The sequence below is a fragment of the Loxodonta africana genome, chromosome 6 (genome assembly GCF_030014295.1).
Source record: "Loxodonta africana isolate mLoxAfr1 chromosome 6, mLoxAfr1.hap2, whole genome shotgun sequence".
Classification (NCBI taxonomy): Eukaryota; Metazoa; Chordata; class Mammalia; order Proboscidea; family Elephantidae; genus Loxodonta; species Loxodonta africana.
The window spans coordinates 128,654,284-128,669,625 of NC_087347.1; the positions used below are offsets into that span (position 1 = coordinate 128,654,284).

The following is a 15,342-nucleotide window of genomic DNA, read 5'->3' on the forward strand; positions in this document are numbered from 1 at the left end:
CGAAGAAATCTTTCATACAGATGACCAGATGCAACAGAGAAAATATTAATTATGTCATCTTTATCTTGTTTCACGTCCTCAGTCTTTTGTCCTCCTGAAAAGCCCCTGTTTAACAACAAAGGAAAAAGAAGAACACTTGAAACACCAGTACAGACAAGAGCCCTTTAAGAGAAGAGGCAAAGAGATGCTGATTTCCCACTCCCACTCCTTCCCTAGAGGGAGGGTGCATCTCCTCACCTCCTGGGAGAGACTAAAAGACCAACAGAAAACCACCCCCCAGCAGAAGAAGGATAACAAGGCACCGTGCGCTTCAGGAACAGGGATTTAGCACAGGCTGTCCCACAGAATGCAGCTTGTGCAATGGGAAGTGAACTGGGTAATTATCAATCGGTGCCCCAAAGAGCAGGTACAACCCATCCAGAGTCAACGACTGTGGAAGAGAAGGAACTTCACCATGAGGAGAGATGGTCAAGCGGAAAATATCCAGCTACTCTACATATACCTGTAAGATTTGACCACATAAAGCAGAATCTGGAAGGCGCAGAGAAAATGACTATACTCAAAAGATACAGTCTCAGTTTTTCCTTAAATATACTACTTTTTTATGATGCCAAGTTACCATTTGAAGGAGTCCCAAAATCCAGATTCATTTTCATTCGTTCCATCACTCAGCAAGTCTTCGTTCACCATGTCTGCCTTCTTCTGAACCTGCAATCACACGTGATGAATTCTAGTGTGTCTAACAGAGAACAGTGCTTCTGCCTGGATGTGCACTGTCAATACTCTCAGCAACAGGGAATAAAGTAATTATCAACTAATTCTTCCCCGAGCAGGTACCAACCCAGAGTCCAGCTGTACGCAACAGAAGTATCTTCGTATGCTGTGTCCGTAAGAATCTTAAGTGAGGAGGTAGCAACCTCTTTTAATTAGACAAAAACTACATTCAATTTGCAAAATGGGCAAAGACCATTTTGTAGGCAATATGGCCTAAGTAAACCACAAATGTGTAGGTACTACGGTCTGAGTAAAAAGAGAAGCAAAATTTACCAAGCTAAGAGCTGTTCTAGGGAAGAAGGCAGCCTTCGTGAGCTCAAGCATCAGGCAGGAGCCATGTCATGTCACCTCCTTTTTTCAGGATTTACTAGTAAAAAGAAGGGCAGAATCGTCTCTACAGCAGATGGATCACTTTTCTGCTCAGTCGTATGTGAGATCTGCTTTAGATTTCACAGTTTGTAATGATGGTTTATTCCATAATTCTTCTTACTTCAATTTAAGGCTCTAATAACTTCAAAATTCTGAGAATTAAGAGTGGGAGTGAGAAGAGATGAAACAGGACTACCATGTTATAACTGCTGTTAGAATTTTCACTGGCATTTTCCAATTTTCTGGGAGTAAAATCATCAATAGCCATGTGAATTGTGGCTGTACCAATACCACAGTACCTATGAGAACACTGAGATAAATGGGACTTACGCTGCTCACTGAGATCACCCAAAGGCTAAAATCTCTCAGCTGAAGACAGTCACAAGCTCGTATTTACAAAAGATACTTTGTATTTAAAGCAGTATTCCTATAAACACTACAGTAAAATTCCAAAGTGGAACTGAAGTCTTGGCGTGGTTTCAAGATACATATTTTTACATAAAGCTGCCAAATACCAGAATAGTGCTACTTTTAGCAACTTATTAAAGAGTGGCAGCTTTGGCACGCCAAACTCACCTTCACTTTTATAATTTTGCTCTTGAAGTTGTTGAGGACAACGACCACCTCGTCAGCATCAGGAGGAGAATCTGTACCATCGTGGCTTAGAAAAAAAAGAATAAGAGAAAGTAATGCAGACATTACAAAATGCAGTAAATGGTCTGAAAACAATCTCCCATATTTGCCCATCACCTTTATCATACAGGGTTTTTCTCTGAGCCTGAAGGAAGCCCCTTCAAGCTGCACAGAAGCTGCACTCTCTCCTTACACAGTGCGTGCCTACCAGTCACAGCCCAGGCTCCTCCATGAGCCTCCTGTAAATTATATCTCACAGAGCAGTGGAATGAGGACGTGGCCAGGGCCCAAGGCACTCCATCAACTATTTACATTCATCAGTCTAACGCCTTGCATAGCACCCGCCTTCAATAAGGAGGGCCAGAGGGGGGTGCGCCACCCTAAAACGCCCCTAGAAGTGCAGCACTTTTCACTCTCTAGTTGGCAAACATCAAAACCTGGCTCTGTCTCACATTTTGTAAAGGAAACTCTTCTATCCTGTTTGGAGGCACTCAAGCAGCCAAGTCTAGGCCCTGGACTCAATCTGGCGCCTGTTCCGTGTAGGAAGAACTATCCTATAATAAGGTCCACATGTAGACAAACAGGGCAGAGGAAGCCAGATTAAAAATAATATTTCCCTACCAATCAGCTGTAATGCCTAAAATTTTCAGTCACCAAATTTCAAGGTGTTGATTGCAGAAAGCCAAGATAATATAAATTTACTGGGTTAGCTGGAAACCCTGAAGGTGTAGTGGTTAAGTGCTACGTTTGCTAACCAAGAGGCTGGCAGTTCAAATCCACCAGGCACTCCTTGGAAACTCTGGGAGCAGTTCTAGTGTGTCTTATAGGGTCGCTATGAGTCAACTCGACTCGACAGCAACGGGCTTGGGCTTGGGTTAGTTAGCTGTCATCCAGCAGAGTAGGGGTCTCAAGCGAAAATAACGATGAGGAAGAAGCCTGAAGCATGAAATACTTCTGATGGGAAATATCCACCTGGGGACGTGCAGGAGGAAGAAGCCCATGACAGCTAGTAGGAGGGGAGGGTGCCATGCTCCTGGGGGGGGAAGAGTTGCTGGGGAGCAGGGAGGGACAGTGACAAACGGTTTGGAAGACCAACAGAGAAACTTCTAATGACAGAATAAACTCTTTAAACCATATTTGGGGAAAACATTTGGAGAAAAACATTCTTTTATAATGAAGATACTATTATAAAACTCTCTACTTCCTGGCAGGAAACATGCCCGAGCTCCACACTGGCTTCACATCTGTCAGGTAAGATACTATGGAGCAAAGATGAGGATACAACAAGAGGATTTTTAAAATCAACTCTAATAAAAACTTTTCCCTCAATAAACTGATAGGAAGTCTTTTCACGTAGCTTAAAACTAATTTAAATTGGGTTAAGCAGAATTTAGACTATACTTTTTAAAAAAGCAGTAAAATTTTTATTAATTAATGGTTACTTAGTGGCAGATCGAATCTACCAGCAGCTCTTCGGAAACCCTATGGGGCAGTTCTACTCTGTCTTATAGGGTCACTATGAGTCAGAACTGACTCGACGCCAATGGATCTGTTTTTTTTGCTTTATAGTAAACCTTAAGGTAAAAACCTGACTACCGATCAGTAAGACAGAATGTTATATATACATCTACTGGTGTACTATCAAAAACCAACAAAGACCAGTTCTAACACCAAAAATTTATGTCTGAAGCTTACATGTACTGTGTATTTGTAAATTATTCATGGTCTAGAAAGAAACTTTCTGGGTTGAAAAGTTTGACTGTTCTTTATTTCTTTTCTCCTTTCGTCAAATGACTCGGTTTCTCACCTGCTATGGTTTCCGTCACAGTGACAGATGATGTTATTCTGGGACACTGTTCATAGAAAGGAATCACTGCAGAATGAAACCTAGCTATACTTATTAGCATTCATACATCTTAATGTTGACAGTTCCTCCATATTTAACTCCCTAGAAAAACACTGTTTCATCAAACATCCAATTGTAAATTAAATTCTTTTTATCTGGCTAACTGCCAGTGTAGTATTCAATTACAGCTGATTCACATTTCAAAAATGTTCCTAAAAACTGTGCCTACATTACTTAATCCTACCTGTATATTCTATAAATGTCTTCAGAGCGCCCCTTCCGAAGTCTGAGAATCCATGCTCCTGGGTTGGCTTTTAATTGAAAGTAGCCCTAAGGAAAAAAAAAAAAAAAAAAGCCAAAGTTCAGATCTTACTGAAACACCAAAACATTTCTGAGGGACAGTTATTTATTTTCTGAAATATCAATCATTTATATTTTAAATAAGATAGTTGGCAAATCAGTGCTACTCTTAAAAAAAAAAAACTACCCACTAGAAATTCTATCAAAATACAAGTCAAGCTGAAAGCCTGCCCTATGGCTGTGCTTCAGTGAGGGACCAATGTGTGAATAAGCTGCACCCCCCCAAAAAAGAAACATGCTGTTAGCTTGTGAGCAATCCATGTTCAGGGGCCAGTTTGGTCAAAGCAGAATATTCCTGCATGTTTTTTGGTAGGATGACATATTATTCCAATCTACTATACAAATTTACCTGAAGTAATGATTTTTATATTGAACAAATTCAGTCAATCATGAATGTCAATCTCACTCTATGGTTCAGGATCCTAACTGGGCCATCATAAATTGTACTATCCAAATTAACACAACTACAACATTAATTAGCACGGTTTGCTGATATTTACCAGGTTGGCCATAACAATGGTATCAACAATAACGGGGCTGGCTGAAGTCCCTAAGGTAAACTGCAGTCCTCGTGGGGGTTGGCCTGTGGTGATATCATAGCAATGACCTTCTAGTAGCAGGTACTCCAGCTCATACTCCGCAGCCACTATGCTGTCTACCTGCAATATCAAAATTGAATTGCTTGAATACTACTCAGGAATAAAGAAACAAACGACTGATATATGCAACACTATGAATGAATATCAAATGCATTATCTAGCAGTTCAGATCCACCAGGTGCCCCTTGGAAACTCTATGGGGGCAGTTCTACTCTGTCCTATAGGATCGCTGTGAGTCGGAATCGACTTGACAGCACCGGGTTTTTTGTTTTTAAGCAAAAAGAGCCAGACACAAAGGCCTATGTACTGTATGATAATATTTACAGGAAATTTTAGAAAAGGCAAAAGTATAGTGACAAAAAGCAGATCAGCTGTTGGCAGGGGCAAGGGTAGGTGCAGCGGACTGTCTGCAAAGAGGCACAAGAAAAATTTGGGGGTGATGGAAATGCTCTGTTACCTTGATTCTGGTGGTGATTACCCCGCTCATAGAACTATACACTTAAAGTTGGTAGGTTTTATTGTATGTATATTATATTTCAGTAAAGCTGATTTTAAAACATTACGCTGAACAAAAGAAGCCAGACACAAAACAGTCCACACTGGATGATTCCACCTACACGGAACTGCAGAAAAGACAAACCACTACAGTAACATAAGCAGTCCAGTTGATTATCTGGGGCCAGGGGTAGGAGCGGGGGTTGGTACAAGATGCGGCACAAGAGAACTGACGGGGATGAAGGAAATAGTCTATGTCTTGATTTTGGTGGTGGTTACGTGGCTGTACCAATCTGCAAAGACTCAACCAAATTTACACTTAAAATGGCTGCATTTTATTTTACATAAACTATTCCTCAATAAAGTTGATTAAAACTAAATAACTTGAAAATTCCCAAGTCAATGTGTCATTTATGTAATACCTGCTTCTAAATTAACTCTCAAGAATATGTAAAGCTTAAAAAGATGGATGGCTAGAATCTATCAATGAGTTAAGCTTAAGTGACAGAAATTTACTCAGGACAGGACATAAAAAATATATCCCCTGCCCTCCAAGATTTACACACAAGAGGGTTGCTGGTGAGGAGTGAGCTCCTTGGATCAGGTGGACACTTGAGACTATGTTGGCATCTCCTGCCTGGAGGGGAGACGAGAGGGTGGAGGGGGTTAGAAGCGAAAAGGACACAAAAAGAGAGAGTAGAGGGACAGAGCAGGCTGTCTCATTAGGGGGAGAGTAATTGGGAGTGTGTAGCAAGGTGTATATGGGTTTTTGTGTGAGAGACTGACTTGATTTGTAAACTTCCACTTAAAGCACAATAAAAATTATTTAAAAAAAAAAAAAGAAACCACATAAAAATGTGGGTGGCAACTGCTCAATACAGGCACAGGAAACTATCATTTTCCGGCTTAATTCAAAGGCATTACGTTGTAATAAGCACTGTGCTAAAAGTAATACTAGCAGGTTCCATTCACCTATTATATTCCAGACTTTTTCCACTTACCCTAAACACAACACTACAAGGAAGATATTTAATAGAAAAAGAAACTGAGGCTGTGCTGGAAAAAGTAGTTGCCCAAGGTCATAAAGCTGGGATGTGCTAGAACTGGGACTTTAATAATTAAGAATTTCCATGGACAAGAGCAAGTAAGTATAAGTTATATTTCATGTTTAATAAGTCAGTTTGGTGTACAGGGTGATGGCAGGCAATAAAAGCAGGAAAGTCAGTTAAAGTTGAAACATGGGGAGTCATGAATACCAAACAAACAAGTCAGCTCCTGACTCGGAAGGCAATGAGAAGTCACAAAGGCTCTCTGTATGGAGGGACCTGATGTAAAAACAGTAGTTCAGACTGCCTGATCTGGCATTGGTTTACAGGTAGGGTAGAAGGAGAGAGAGGAGGTAGAACAGAGAGAAAACGGGAAAGTCATTCCAAAAATACAGATGAGAGGCTAAGACTCTAATCTAGGAAGGTACTACTGGGAATGAAAGAGGATGTAAAAGAAAATGCCAAAAGAATGAACAGATCTAAAGACTAAATACTGAAGAACACAGAGAGAAAAGCCAATTCTACAGGGATTAAGTTACATGACAACACAGAAAAACAAAAAGTCAGAAGAGGAAAAACAAATGCAAATTCACTTAAGCCTATAGAATTATAGCTGAAAATACTGCTGTTCTAAATGCAAATGTCCAAAATGTATTTAATGGCTCCATAATAGCCTGAAACCATCCATGTTCCTCACCAACTGCCTAAATTACTGCTGACTCAATCTGCTTGAATGTTCTTTGTAGAAAATACGATGTAACTGTAAGGTATTGGGCCGGCCTGGCTTCAGTGAATTAAAAAGTTTCTATTCTAGACTAGTGCAGATTTGGCTTTCTGACTCAATCCAATGCTAATAATGTACTACTTGGAGCCTAATATGTTACTGCAATACAAAATCCCAAAAGTATAAGGAACAAGAGCTAAGAGGTAAACCCCAACATCCTCACCAAGTCTCAGACCTTGTATTTTTCAGTGGGTTGCAGAGACACTAGAGGAATCCTGAGGAAGAGCAGCAGAAATTCTGAAGATATGGGAGAAGCCTGGTTTTTGTCTGAGTCTATTCTTCCTTGGGCAGCTCTGGTGGCACAGTGGTTAAGAGCCTGGCTGCTAACCAAAAGGCTGCCATTTTGAATTCGCCAACTGCTCCTTGGAAACCCTATGGGGCAGCTCTACTTTGTCCTACAGTGTCGCTATGACTCAGAATCGACTCGACAGCAATGGTTTTATGATTCTTCCTTAAACTGTCTTTTAGTACTCTGGGTGGCCATTTTATATCTTTTCAACAAAACTAGGTTCCTCTAGGGCAAAAATCCTATTTTCTACTTGTTAAAAATTTGGTATGTAAAATTGGGGTCAGGGGTAAGGCATGTATACACACACCCTGAGTATATAAGAGGTTCTTGTTGAAGAAACTGTAGTTATTTAACCTAATGAAAAGAAGGTCAAGAAGTATTTTAATAACATTCTTCAAGGTCTTGGTTTCCTAATTACCAAGAAGACAAGCTGATTCTAAAATTCATATGAAAAAGCAAGGAATCCCGAATAGCCAAAACAGGAAAAAGAGTAACAAAGTTGGAAGATTCAGGCTTCCTGTTTTCAAAACTTACTACAAAGCTACACTAATCAAATGAATGTGGGTACTGGAATAAGAATAGATCTTTAAAGGAATGGAAGAGAACTGAGAGTCCAGAAAGAAACCCATACACCTATGGTCAACTGATTTTCAATAAAAGTGCCAAGATAATTCGATGGGGAAAAGTCTTTTTAGCAAACAGTATAGGCAACTGGGTATCCACAGGTAAAAGAATGAATTTGGACCTCTTCCTTACACTATGTACAAAAATTAACTCAAAATGGTTTCTAGATCTAAATGCAGGAGCTAAAACTACACAACTCTTAGAAGAAAACATAGAAGTAAATCCTTCAGATCTTGGATTTGGTAACAGTTTCTTAAGTATGACACCAAAAGCACAAGCAACCAAAAGTAAAGAGAAGTCAGACCTCATCACAATTCAAAACGCTGTGAATCAAAGGATTTTATCCAGGAAGTGAAAAAGACACCCACGGAATTGGAGAAAATATTTGCAAATCATACCTGATAAGAGACTTGTATCCAGAATATATCAAGAATTCTTACAATGCAACAAAAAGACAAATAACCTAATTAGAAATAAGCAAAGAATTTGAATAGACATTTCTCAAAAGAAGATATACAAATGACCAATAAACACATGAAAACATGTTCAACATCATTAGTCATTAGGGTAATGGAAATCAAAACCACAGCGAGATACCATTTCACACCCACTAACCAAACCCAAAAAAAGGAGCCCTGGTGGCACAGTGGTTAAAAGCCTGGCTGCTAACCAAATGGTCACCAGTTCAAATGCACCAGCTGTTCCCTGGAAACCCTATGGGGGCAGTTCTACCCTGTCCTTGGCGGGGTGGGGTAAGGACAAGGGGTGGCAAGGATGTGGAGAAACTGGAGCCTTCATACATCACTGGTAGGAATGTAAAATGGTACAACTGCTGCTGAAAACAGTTTAAAAATTCTTCAAAACTTAAACAAGGAGTTACCATATGACCCAGCAATTCCACTCCTAGGTATATAGCCAAGAGAAAAAAATACATATTCACACAAAAACCTGTAGACAGTGTTCACAGCAGCATTACTAACAACAGCCCAGAAGTGGAAACAACTCAAAAGTTCAACGACAATTGAATGGATAAACAAAATGTGGTATATTCATACAATGGAATATTATCCATCCATAAAAAGGAATATAGTACTGATAAATAATACAACATGGAGTAACCCTGAAAACAATTTGCAAAGTGAAAGAAGCCGGTCACAAAGAAACCACATATTATATGATTCCATTTATACGAAAGGTCAGAATAGGCAAACCCACAGAGTAGAAAGTAGATTTGTGGTTGCCACAGGGAATGGGAACTGGGGAGTAACTGCTATTGGGTAGCTTTTCTTTTTGGGGTGATCGGAACATTCTAAAACTGAATAGTGGTGATGGCTGCACAACTCTGTGCATATAGCAAAAAACATTTGACTGTATGCCCTAAAATTTTATGGTATGTGAATTATACTTTAACAAAGCTCTTATTAAATTCTATTTGAATATCACGGTCTTAGAGGCCCACCTAGACTGTGATTCAGTCTGATCAGTCAGACACTACCTGGTTTTAGCACACGAATACACCTTAAACAGGTTTAACACATGCATAAGACATCTGTAAGTAATGACACCCTTACCTCTTCTAAATAAATATTATCAAGGTCATATGGCGTCCTGACAGATTCCACCATCCAACTTTCAGGTGTGTTCAAGTTCAGAGTGAACAGAGGAGACTGTGGCATATCCAGAAACTTTGCTATTGGACCCTTGGCAAAGCTACTGTCTGAAGTGAAAGAAATCTCTGGTTCTAAGACGTAACGGTAAAAACTGAAATTGAAAAAGTAAGGTGTTAGATTTTTTCTACGTGTCCACAGTCCTTGAGTTTAAAAGCATTTATACAGGAAAACAACTGGCTTAAAACAAACTAGATTTTCTTTTAAGGGGTATCCTCCCAGATTAGGAAAAGTATTGCCAAAACCATCTTTGACTTAATTATGTCTCCGGCCATTGTTGCAGATGAAAGGGAAGGGAGGAGTGGTAGGACTGAGAGGAAGGCCATCACTTCTTGTCCTGTTGTGGGTAACTGCTGTTGGGGTCTCAAGCATTTCCTGAGCAATTTCCTCCCTTCGCCGAGAACTCATTAATAAAAAAAACAGTCCTAAATGGTGATTGGGTTCTCAGGCTAGCCTTGAAAACACTAAAGTAATATAATAATGTAAACATATCCCCTATACAAGGACAATGGAGGGACCCTTCTGTCACTTTCAAACATGTTTGAATCTACAACCTAACTCTTGGAACGTTAGGAGTTTCTTACAGTGTTAACAAGTGCTACGCTATATAAGGCACTATACTATCAACGGCTTTTTATGTCACTTTTCTCATAAATGACCCTTCTAAGCTCAAGACAGCACAGAGTGCAGTCCTCCTTTTCAAGGTACATGTAGATAAGCCTCAGCAAGCTTCCTTTGACATATATATCTCAATTGAAATGACCACTTTTAAGATGAAAAGTATAGACAAGCATCTATACTGTACCACAAGCACATTTTAACTATGTAAATTTAATAGCTACATTGATCCAAACATTTTGAAATTAAAGAACTGTAAAATTCTGATGGAAAAAATAAAAGCACAAGAGCCAGTGGCCTGGGCCAGTGCTACCTAAAGTCCCCCATGCCCACACTAAGCTCTTCGAACTTGTGGGCAGAGCAGAAATTTGGCAACAGTAAACACTCAGTAAATGGCCTTTCAGATATGACATCCACCTGTAAACCCGTTTTATCCTCTAACGTTCAAAGCAGCTTTTGGATTCAGTATTATTTTTTCTGCTGTTTTCTTAAACAGCTTGCTTTACCTTTTTAAAGGCATGTCGGAAAGTTTAGATTGGCAGTTCATAAATACTCTTAGATTCATGTTTATCAACGCAGTCAAAACCTAAAAGCAAACCAGGTGACAAAACATAAATTTTTTCTTATAGAAAAGGTAACTCACATTTGAGACAAAATATTTAAATTTATCTCCAGAAATTTACTACTTCATGCTGAGTTAAGACAGAGAACATTTCTTAATATTTCAAGAAAAGACAGAAAGATAATAAATGCTACCAAGTCTGCACTGGACAATTTCTCAAAATCACAACTCTAGTGCAGAATGTAAATCACACATACAGATGACTTAGCCAAGAAATCAGGTTACTATTGCAGATCCCTGCTCCTCACACAGTTTAAAGCAAAGTTGTGGTAAAGCAGCAAATAGAGATAACAGATATCTATCTACACAAGGAACATTTAAAGAGTTTATCAGTGTGGCTTACACACTAGAGTATGAATACACACACACACACACACAAAGGTTAACTAATTATACTTCAGTAAAATGTCACCTTTAAAAAATAATGAAAAAGCTCATCAACAATAAAAAAAACCTGTTGAAGCAACTGTATTTTTGGCAAAGCTCTTAAATGTAGTTAAAATTGTAACTATATCTGAAAGTCAACCTACAACAAAAAAATCCATGCTAGTTATAAAATAGGTAAATGACAAAGCAGATTTCTTTTACCTTTTTATCTTTGTAATTAAAAGGTAAAATATGACATAAATCAACTTAATTCAATGACATTTTGCTCTTCATTCCTATGTCTTTTTTTTTTTTAATTACATGAGTATAAGGGAACCAACCAAGCTTGTACCAACTTCCTAAAGTTATAAAGTTTTTCTCAGAGACATTTGCTAAGCCCGAGACACCCTGCAGCAGTTCTCCATCCCTTTAGACCACAACTAAGGGAACTAAGAGATCACAGACAGCTCTCAGAATTACAGGCATGTGACTTCTTCAGATAAAGATGACCAGCACTTATCCCTACCAAGAGCAATGGGGCAAGTTTCTGTGCTTCTCTGGTGACAGGGTCAACAATGGCCACAACATCGAAGTACGTCTCTCCTTCCTTCGGCCTCAGCTTAATGGCACTATGGAAATCAGAAAAATACAACGTTAATATGTGGAGAAAACAGGAAACAAGGCTAACCTTTCCCTTTTTTTTTTTTTTTTTTTTGGTCTAACATACCTATTAGCTTTCATAGCATTTCAAAAACTTTGGATCCAGAACAACTAGGCTATGATAGTGGTCAACTATGTGATTATGTCTACCCTAAAGTGTGTAACACCCTAATGACTCAGAATCATTTGAATTTGTTTGAAAGATTTGTGTGAAGAGAGGACAGCAGCTTGAAATTGTGTATAACCAAAAAGTGCCAGCTCTTGACAGTTATAAAGCGCTATTCCAATTTTTACCTCTTGGCAAGACAGGTATGAGGAGAGAGGAATAAATTGGTTTGTTTTTAACTAATAAAAGGAATATAACAACACTACAGAAAGCCTGCAAAAAAGAGGAAAGGAAAAAATCATCACAAAATCTCACTGTCCTAACTCAACCATTTTGCTGCATTTGTAGGTAGTTCTTTTCAGATGCCTGTAAAAGCGGCTAACTACAGGATATAAGTACAGGGTATAGCTACAGGATTTACACAGTTTTATCTTATATTAGGATGATCTGTATCATAGAGTTTTCCATGCTAAAAAAAAAAAACAACAAACCCAGTGCCGTTGAGTCGATTCCAACTCATAGCGACCCTACAGGACAGAGTAGAACTGCCCCATAGAGTTTCCAAGGAGCACCTGGTGGATGTGAACTGCCGACCCTTGGGTTAGCAGCTGTAGCACTTAGCTACACGTCAATTATTCCAAATAAAGTCTATTTCACCAAGTGAATTCGCTAGTTTACTCAAGCTATTCCTTACTGCAGGGCATTGAGATAGATGGCTTTCAACTTGTAAGCATCTTGGTACATCCAGCTTTTTCTGTATTTCAAAATTTCTTCAGAGTCGAAGAAGTCCTAGACATGAGGTTACTAAGTCACTCAAAAGCCAATGCCGTCTAGTCGGTTCCGACTAGATCATAGGATATGAATTATTCCTGTGGCTAATATGTATTACCAACCAAATTTCCACAGGAATTAACCCAACTTATTTTTACAAGGTCAAGGAATGAATTTCACCATATCCTTGCCAGCATTAAGTTATCCATATTTTGTTTGTTGTTAATAAGTGAAGGACGACAGCTGGCTAGTTTTCAGTTTGTATTTCTAGGAAGTCCCAGGTACAGTTTTCTGTTGCAAGCCTGAGAAGTCATACTGACTGAGGTGACTGAGATGAACAGGGTCCTCCGATACATTTCAAAAAGGTGTAACTTCAAAGGATCCAATTTCACCCGATTTTCAAAAAAACATTTATTGCTTAAATCAATGCTTCTCTTTGTTTGCTCTGAACACCTATTTTAATGTGGTTCCGATGCTAGCCAATATACTTTTGTGCAAGAACATTTACCCAGTGGGATGCAACGTAAAGTAAAAAAAAAAAAACAGAACCTAGCTAATAAAACTAGGTCACTAGGTTTAAATGCTGACAAAGGTTACTTCAGATCTTACCTGCTTTGGAATTAACCACCAGAATAGCTTTGTAACTACATTACAGCAGATGCTTTCAACTTTTGATCATTAACAATCCCAGATTCAAAGAGCTACCAATGATTATTCCAATTCTATATATATATATTTAACTCTAATACAGCTGTTCTCATAGCTGGCCTCCAGGTCGATTAGAAAATGTTTCCTGTACTAGGTAACTAGATAATAAGCTACCTCCTGAAAGTATAAAGAGAGCTCAGATAAAATCTGGGGGCAAATGGGCAAAATCCAAATGAGACTAGCAAGCAGCCAAAGACGTCTTCTACCCACTGGCAACACAAAACATTGAGAGAGAGAGTTGTGTTCTAAGCTGGAACCATCAGTCAGGCTGCTCAAAGCTGATCCCTCAAGGCCAGGCTGTGAGGAAGCACGAGTCAACTCTGCCAGTCTAAAACACTCCACGGAAGAAACAAAATCACAGCAGAGTAGATCCAGATATCTGTACTTATAGGCTCCTAGGTGACTTCAAAGTACAATCAAGATACATATTTAGGAGAAAAGGCAAGAGCTACATATGTCAACTGTACAGGGTTCTTCCTAAAAGGAACTTAATCCGAATCTGATCATGAGCAAGCAACCCAGATTATGGGACATTCAAGACAACTGACCTGGACTCATCAAAAACATCAGTGTTATGAAAACAAAACAGTTTTCAATAAAAGATAAACAAATCAAATGCTTTAACAACCTCATTTATTCCTGAATATCAGAAAATTACAACAGGTCTGTATTATTAAAAGCTTTCTATTTTCTAAAAGGTTACATTCTGAAGTATTTCAGATTTATTCAGAAATAAATGCCACCTGAGACCTGTTTATGACAGGGCTGAAAGTTGCATATCAAATGAATTTTCCATTCCTATAGGGTCACAATGAGTCGGAATCGACTAGATAGCCAAGGGTTTGGTTTGGGTTTTGGTTATAAGAACATACAGTCTTCATATGAAGAAAAAAAAAAAAAAAGTGCTGCAAGGACAACCTTAAACAAGAGTTTAATATTCAAAAGTTTGCAAGTAGCCACCTAGGGGACAACAATTGGTCTCTCTTTGCCTGGAGCAACAGAGGAAGACGGAAAGTTAAGAACAGGAAGAGGAAACGGAATGAGTGGCTAAATACCTCCATGAACAATTGCTGCCTCTGCCATGAGACCAGAAGAACTGGATGGTGCCTGGCTACCATTACTGAACATTTTGATCAAAGATTCTATAGAAGAATACTGATCAAAAGGGGGAAAAAGCAGAACACAATTTCAAACTCTCATGGACTTCGAGGCATGGAAGCCAGATGAATCCCAAAACTAACACCCTGAGATAATCTTTAAACCTTAAACCAAAAATATACCCTGAAGTCTTCTTAAAACCAAGGAATAGTTTAGCTTAACTAATAAAGAATATGTGCCTTGAGCATTATGCTCTTTTAAGAGCTATCTATCTATACGGGATCAAACTGACAACAACTCAAAAGATCAGATAGGAAACTTAGGGGGCAGTGAGTTTATGTTCATGGGGGACAAATAACTCAGAAAAGGAGGGTGAGAGTGGCTGAACTGTACATCTAGAAACTGTTGAATTGGTATATGTTCTGTTGTGTATATTCTCAACAAAAATTATTTAAAAAGAAAAAGAACATGTACAAACTCATCATGAATTTCTTTACCTGTGTCTATCTTCAAAGAACTGGTGCTCGATCCTTGCATCTCCTTTGGGCTGAGTGGACAAGAGAGCATCCACCTTCATCACCAAGTCACTTGCCCTGAAAGACGGGGTGAGTGAAACTACAGCATCTCTTTAACCAAAGGTTTTTCCAGTCACTGATGAGCATACAATCAGCCCAAATACTGACAATGACAAGACGGTTTGATGAAAGTATAGGCTTTGTGCTGATGAGCATGAGATGAGGTAATGATTTCTTAACTGATTAGTTTTATAAGCCTGGAGAAGCACTCATTTTCCCATATGTGAAATGGAAATATCAGCTGCTTCGCATGGCTCCTGTAAATATTATACCCAAAAAACATAGAAAAGCCCTTTGCTCAGGGCCTGGCCCAAAACAGGCTGTCAGTAAGG

General features: G+C 39.0%; 1 protein-coding gene across 6 annotated transcripts in view; it reads right to left on the minus strand.

Annotated features, from left to right (window-relative positions):
• Positions 1 to 15,342, minus strand: part of UGGT1 (UDP-glucose glycoprotein glucosyltransferase 1) — a 132,498-nt gene that overhangs the window by 22,656 nt on the left and 94,500 nt on the right. For 5 of the 6 annotated variants that reach the window (XM_064287316.1, XM_064287317.1, XM_064287315.1 and 2 more), the window contains 9 exons: positions 14,933 to 15,028; positions 11,619 to 11,721; positions 10,611 to 10,690; positions 9,391 to 9,580; positions 4,483 to 4,641; positions 3,867 to 3,952; positions 1,720 to 1,804; positions 620 to 708; positions 1 to 105 (listed from right to left, as the gene is read on the minus strand). In XM_064287316.1, the coding sequence (XP_064143386.1) occupies positions 1 to 105; positions 620 to 708; positions 1,720 to 1,804; positions 3,867 to 3,952; positions 4,483 to 4,641; positions 9,391 to 9,580; positions 10,611 to 10,690; positions 11,619 to 11,721; positions 14,933 to 15,028 (993 nt within the window). The remainder of the gene's footprint in view (positions 106 to 619; positions 709 to 1,719; positions 1,805 to 3,866; positions 3,953 to 4,482; positions 4,642 to 9,390; positions 9,581 to 10,610; positions 10,691 to 11,618; positions 11,722 to 14,932; positions 15,029 to 15,342) is intronic. The other variant, XM_064287319.1, reaches the window with a different exon arrangement.